Consider the following 6,758-nt stretch of genomic DNA (forward strand, 5'->3'; position numbering starts at 1 on the left):
TGTACAGGTCAGTGTGTTGTTGATTAAAAAGAGGGAAAAATGAGACAATTAGACGTAAAGTTAAAAAGCATCAAGGACTGAAAAAACAGGCTCAGTGCAGTGAATACAACTCACTCTCTAAAGTGTAAAACTAAAACTGTTTAATTTTGTGTATGTAAAATTTATATTATTATTTATATATATTTTTTAATGTGCCATTGTTCTGGTAAGAAATGCAAATTCAGATTCATAATGTTCAATTCGATAATTGTATTGTTTTTGCTATTGAACTTTAATGAAAGTGAAAAAATTCTGAAAATATTAAAAGTTGGAAATTTGAAATACATAATGAGAAAAAAGCTTAAAATGTTTTAACAGTTGACTGAAGGCAGAACAAAGAAGTTAAGTGGTTTTAAGCTCGGCTTTTAAATCCACGACTAATGGCTTGATGTTAATGTTTGAGTCATTTTTAATGTAGTTAAAATATTGATAATTATTACTAATACAAGAAATTTATTGAAATTAATATTTTTTCCAATTGTTTATGCATCTTGGAGTGAAACTAAAATGTTTTAGGTCTTAAGTTCTGTTGCAGAGTTTGTGTGAGGAGATGAATAAATGTTATTTACATCGAGCACAAAGATAAAGTTAATGTGTGGGAGAGAATTTAATCAAATGTTCAATAAAGATATTTGAAAGTAAATGAGTGATGTCATCTGCATAAAGATGGATTTCATAGAGAAAACTCAAAATCATATGTTTGGTAAAAATAAATAGAGATAAAATATATCTTTATGTTTGACATGTAGCCTGCAGCGCGTCTTTTCCTCTAAACCTGAACTACATGAACTCATTGGATTCAACTAATTGATTTACATTAATAAAAACTAGATAAAATAAAACCTGCTGAAATATGTGCAATAACCTGCTGTTAAACTGGACATAGCCAATGTTCATTAGAAATTTAGATATATTCAGTCCTCTAATTATCAGACAGACCTTGTAAAGTTTGAATGAACTTAATTGATTTTAAATGTTGATCACAGTAAAAGAAAAAAGAAAATCAGCTTTAGTTTGAAACCTTCATCTTAAACATCCCATTTTAAATTATCATTGAATTTAAAACTCTTTTAAAAGTGTGAAATGTTCCTGTTGAATTTGATCCATAATAATAAATATCCAAAAGATTATTGGGACATTTATACAAAAATATTGATGAACTATTATGGAACAGTTAAAACAGCTCAGATTCACTGTTTTAATGATTTTACATCTTCACAGATCACAATGAGCTGTTAGTTTATTTAGTTAGTTAGTTAGGCAAGGCATCTTTATTTACAGTATATAGCACATTTCATACCAAGGCAACTCAATGTGCTTTACATAAAGACAAAACTTTTTTTTTTTTTTTTTAAAGAACAGCATAAAAACAAAAAACACAGTTAAAAGCAGGAGCAAAGAAGAATAAAAAAAAAGTAAAAGAAAAGAAAATAGATAAAGTTTAAAGTTCTTAAAAAGATCTCAGCTATAAGCATGTGAAAAGAGAAATGTTTTTAACCTGGATTTAAAAGTGCTGACAGTTCGGGCTGATCTCAGTAGTTAGTTAGTTAGTTAGTTTTATTTGTCTAACTATTTGTGTATTTTATTTAGCTAGTTTGTTGTCAGAGGTGTAAAATAATCAACATGAATGTCCAGTTTGCTGTGTTTACTGTTGTAAGAGCTCTGATTGGTCGCTGCTGCAGCTAGAACCTGTCTGACGTCCTCGTATTGATCGGATCAGTATGATTATTGATTTATGGTGGATTACTGAGACTTAGTGGATTATAAAATAGCATTGATAATGTACAAAGTGTATAACAACTTGTTACCTTGTAAAATTGTGAACATGTTTAAAAAGAGAGAATGTAGATATGAGCTCCGAGGGAAACGTATGATGGAAAAAACAAAGTCCAGAACTAAAATAAAAGATGAATGTATTTCTGTAAGGGGTGTAAATATATGGACTTGATGAGGATTTGAAGATGTGCCGATCAATGTATGAATTCAAATGTTTGTTTAAGAATAAGGTATTTGATAAATTTGAGAGATGTGGTTGATGTAGCTGACACTATTATGGAACTATGTTTGGGATTTTGTGCAAAACAATATGATTTCTGTTTGATGTTTTGAATGATGTGATCTGATGAAGTTGATCAGAAGGGTAAGTAGGTGAAAATAAGCCATAGCTTCAGCCTATTCCTTTTCGGTTTGGCTAGAATAGATTTTAAAGTTCTGCTACTGGTTTACAAATCACTGAATGGTTTAGGTCCAGAATACATGAATGACATGTTAGTAGAGTATAAACCCAGTAGAGCTCTGAGATCTACTGACTCAGGTCAGATAGTGGAGCTCAGAGTTCAGACCAGACATGGTGAAGCAGCATTTAGCTGTTATGCTGCTCACAAGTGGAACAAACTACCAGCAGACCTGAGATCAGCCCCAACTGTCAGCACTTTTAAATCCAGGTTAAAAACATTTCTCTTTTCACATGCTTATAGCTGAGAACTTAAAACTTTATCTATTTTTTTTTATTTTACTTTTATTTGCTCTTGCTTTTAACTCTGTTTTTAGTGTTTTGTTTGTTTTTATTCTGTCTTAGGCCCCATTCACATGGAGCGCTTCTGAGCTCGCGTCTATGGTCGCGTCTGCCGTTACTAAGCAACCAAAAGCGCCTGTCACATTTTTACATTTAGTGGTGTGCTTCTGTCATTTAACCAGTAAACACAGAGCTGATCCTGATCAGATTTCAAGCACCGTGAATCCCTCTCAGCAGCTTCACTGCTCGATCTGTCTGTCAGTCTGAACGGAGGACTCAGCGCCGTGTGGAGAGGAGGGAGGCAGGCCAGACGTGAACTCCCTACCTTGTGTCTAATAAAAGTTAAAAATGCGGTTAAATGTACTGGTATCACACTGCTGCTACGGCAGCTATGGAGTAGAGACCGGGCTGGACCGGGGGAGAACTGAACTGCTGAAAGAAGAAGCACTGAGAGCCGGCTGCTTGTTGCTGCTGGTGAAGCAGGTCCGTGCAGCTGATTCTGATCACATGACCCGCGGTGCGCGTGCGGCATTCGAAAAAGTTGAGATATTTTCATCTCGGTGTGCCTCGGACGCGCACGGAAAAAAAAAGCGCATCGCACCACGTCGGCGTCGCTTCGGATTTTGCGCGCGCAAAGGCGCACGGTTACATTGAAAACAATGGAAACGCTCGCGCAAAGGACGCTCCATGTGAATGGGCCCTTATGCTTCTTTTTTTAATGTTTAGTCTTTATGTAAAGCACATTGAGTTGCCTTGGTATGGAATGCGCTGCTATATAAATAAAGATGCCTTGCCTTGCCTTGGCTCTTTTCTAGTTGAACTGATGTTTTCTGTTGGACTTTTAACTTTGATTGAATAAACACATTTTCATTCATTCATTCATTCATCCAGATGCGAGCCCTGTGCAGCCGGACTTGTCGGTGCTGAGTCCTCTGCTGCCTGAGGGCTGGGTGGGCCGGGCCCCCGACACCGTGGGGCCGGACGTCTGCCTGGCGGCCGGGTTCAGACCCCCGGACGGCCAGCTGCTGCTCAACACGGTCAACAGCAGCCTGGAGCTCAGCCTGGAGCTCAACGCCTCGCACGCCGTCATCTCACCGCAGCAGAAGACCTACTTCTACGCCGGCTTCAGCGATGACACCATGCTGTCCTGCTCGCTGCACGGAGCGGTCTCCAACGACGACAACAGTACACAACCCTTTATTTATCTTTATTTGTGTTTATTTAGTCGGGACAGTGCTTATTCATGGACAGAGAGTGCCAGAGGTGGAGAAAGTCCCTATGTTGCAAGTCCAAGTAGAGTCTCAAGTCTTTGCCCTCAAGTCCCAAGTCAAGTCCAAGTCCTAAGATTTTTGTTTCGAGTCCGAAACAAATCGATTATAATTAATGATACATAAAGATCATGACCAAAGATCAATTTCACGTCACATTCCGCGGAGACGGTCACTCAGGATTGTCGGGTTCCCCCACACACAAGCCGACTTTCGATGATTGTCGAGCCGACAATCGTAAATATTGAACATGTTTAATATTTACGATAGTCAGCGCCAACCGTTTTACGAGCCGATTGTCAGGAGAATTTAAATCTTAAAACACCACACACTACAGGAGAATCTCATAAGATAATCTTAAGAGCCTTGGGCGATTTTTGTCTTTGGTTGGAAGGGGGTAGGCATTAGTGTGTTGGCATTAATTTCAATTTTCAATTTCAATTTTAATTCATTTAAAAGGGACAATGTACAGTTAAAACATAAATGTTGCCATTTGATGCACTATACCAGATTGTAGCTTTAAGCTAATTTGCATCTGTAGTCCCTTGGCAGGTCACAAAAATACAACACAGTAACAAGACAGATTAAACAGTATACAGGGATAAAACACCACAACAACATGGCTACACACATCTGCGTGCAACTCCCCCCACCTCCCTCATCCCACCCACGCCCACACCCACACACACAAAAAGAAGTCTAGTGGCTGCATTAGTGGTTGCAGAGCTGAGCAGCTTTTAACAGATTTTTTAGGTTAGATTTGAAAACTCTGAGAGAGCTACTGCTCCTTACGGCGTCAGGTAAGGTATTCCACTGGTTTGTGGCTCTTACAGAAAAAGCAGATTGCCCCGCTACAGTGCGGCGAAATGGTATGGTACAATCTCGTATGGAGGATATTCTAGTGGATCTGATGGAATTTGACGAGCGAGCGTGGACAAAAACACCTAATGGCTGTGGGGCCAAACCATTTAAAATTTTATAGACCATACACAAATTGGCGAATAACCTAAAATTCTACAGCCAAGACTGATAACAGGAGTGGGCTCTACTTATATAGAATGTCCCTGGTTGGCTGCTACAGTTTAACATTGATGTGACACTTTTTTAAATATTTTAATATTTGTGCTTGCTGCATGTGACTTGACTTGAATTTCAAGTCAAGAGGGTTAAAGTCCAAGTAGAGTCTCAAGTCTTTGGCATCAAGTCCAAGTAGAGTCTCAAGTCTTTGCTCTAAAGTCCCAAGCGAGTCCAAGTCTTTTTTTGATTTGATCAAGCAAGTCTTAAGTCATCAAAATCGGGACTCGAGTCCAAGTCAAGTCTAAAGTCTCGAGTCCAAGTCCCCACCTCTGGGTGCATAAGCACTCACTGTAAATACACCGGATTTATAGCACATGTGCTAAATTACATCCATAGTCCCCAAACAATACAACAGTTAACATAAAAAGTCCATAAAGACAGAGGACTGATAAATAACAAAATTAAAACTACATTTACATAATTGCAGGAGGATTAACATGATTCCTTGAATTATAGAAATATATAATCTATACAGTTGCGTTAGACATGATTGGTTGAATTATAAAAATATATAATCTATACAGTTGTGTTAGACATGATTGGTTGAATTATAAAAACATACAATTACACACATGCTCAGACTATATGTGGTTACTTTCACCGGACTGAGCATGGTTACATGATTGCATCCTGACTGCATTATTGCACACGCACCGGCCATAGACATTCACACATACTAACTACATCTACGCTATTGCACACGCACCGGCCACAGACACACAACTACACACACAAGAAAGACCGTCACATGATTATTGATCAACAATATCATTTAGTGACAATAGGAACTCTGATATTGATTCGTCTTGAGTAGATTTCTATACTAATCACTGTTTTCTTTGTGTTTCCAGTTGATCGCTGCGCTGACCTGCACCCAGGTGAGTCACAGCTCCTGATTGGTCAGTGATCGGTGTGAGTGGTCAGTGATCGGTGTCGGTGTGATTGATCAGTGATCGGTGTGATCGGTCAGTGATCGGTGTGATCGATCAGTGATCGGTGTCGGTGTGATTGATCAGTGATCGGTGTGAGTGATCAGTGATCGGTGTGATTGATCAGTGATCGGTGTGATCGATCAGTGATCGGTGTGAGTGATCAGTGATCGGTGTGATTGCACTTTAACTAGCACTGTAGCTCTTTATAACTTCTCAGTAACCTGTTGGTCCCCTGACCCACTCTTTTAACCGTCTGTGGTCAGTTAACTGCTGGTTTATGTCCTTCATATATGTTTTGTGTAAGATGTCAAGGTGTTAGGTCCTAGTTCTGCCTCTTGTACTTTTTATCGTCATTGTTTTTATGTCTAACATCAACCTGCCCATGGGACTGGGGATGGAAATGAGCCACTTGGCTACAACCCCACATAGTTACATGTCAATGTCCATCAATATGAACCGTTCCCATTTAAAAAAAATAAAAATAAATCTGATTGATGGGATGTCTCTCTCTGTGTCTCTGTGCAGACGGGGCCAGGCTGAACTTCTACCTGCTGCTGATGAACTCAGTCAGAGTGGTGTTCACCAAGACTGTGGCCTTCAGCGCCATGGTTACCATCAAGGCCCTGCTCCTCTGACTCAGCATCAAGGTCACCATGGTTACCATCAAGGCCCTGCTCCTCTGACTCAGCACCATGGTCACCATGGTTACCATCAAAGCCCTGCTCCTCTGACTCGTCCTCCGTCTTCACCCAGACGGAGGAGCTACGGTGGCCTCTGAGGGACAGTTTGACTTTTGATGCATTTCTACAACTATCAATAAATGTTCTTTTACACAAAACATATCAGACACTGTAAATATATAATATGATCCAATGAACTGACTTAAAATATTTCAGCTGAACGGTAGAACGGTTCAGCAGTAGAACG

The 6,758-nt window shown here is 39.3% G+C and overlaps 1 protein-coding gene across 1 annotated transcript; it reads left to right on the plus strand.

Annotated features, from left to right (window-relative positions):
- The first annotated feature begins 1,266 nt into the window (after positions 1–1,266).
- Positions 1,267–6,696, plus strand: LOC146969651 (uncharacterized). Its single transcript, XM_085804455.1, has 4 exons — positions 1,267–1,273; positions 3,446–3,739; positions 5,751–5,777; positions 6,357–6,696. The coding sequence occupies exons 1-4, from the start codon at positions 1,267–1,269 to the stop codon at positions 6,464–6,466; spliced, it is 438 nt and encodes a 145-aa protein (XP_085660581.1). The 3' UTR covers positions 6,467–6,696.
- Positions 6,697–6,758: the final 62 nt, after the last annotated feature.

This window comes from Trachurus japonicus, chromosome 17, assembly GCF_045865225.1.
Source record: "Trachurus japonicus isolate A0001 chromosome 17, Traja_1.0".
In the NCBI taxonomy this organism is placed as follows: domain Eukaryota; kingdom Metazoa; phylum Chordata; class Actinopteri; order Carangiformes; family Carangidae; genus Trachurus; species Trachurus japonicus.

Excerpts from the sequence above, each read along its gene's own strand:
- LOC146969651 (XM_085804455.1), top strand. Across the intron at positions 3,740-5,750 it reads GGTCTCCAACGACGACAACA|TTGATCGCTGCGCTGACCTG; the intron begins GTACACAACCCT and ends TTGTGTTTCCAG. Across the intron at positions 5,778-6,356 it reads CTGCGCTGACCTGCACCCAG|ACGGGGCCAGGCTGAACTTC; the intron begins GTGAGTCACAGC and ends GTCTCTGTGCAG.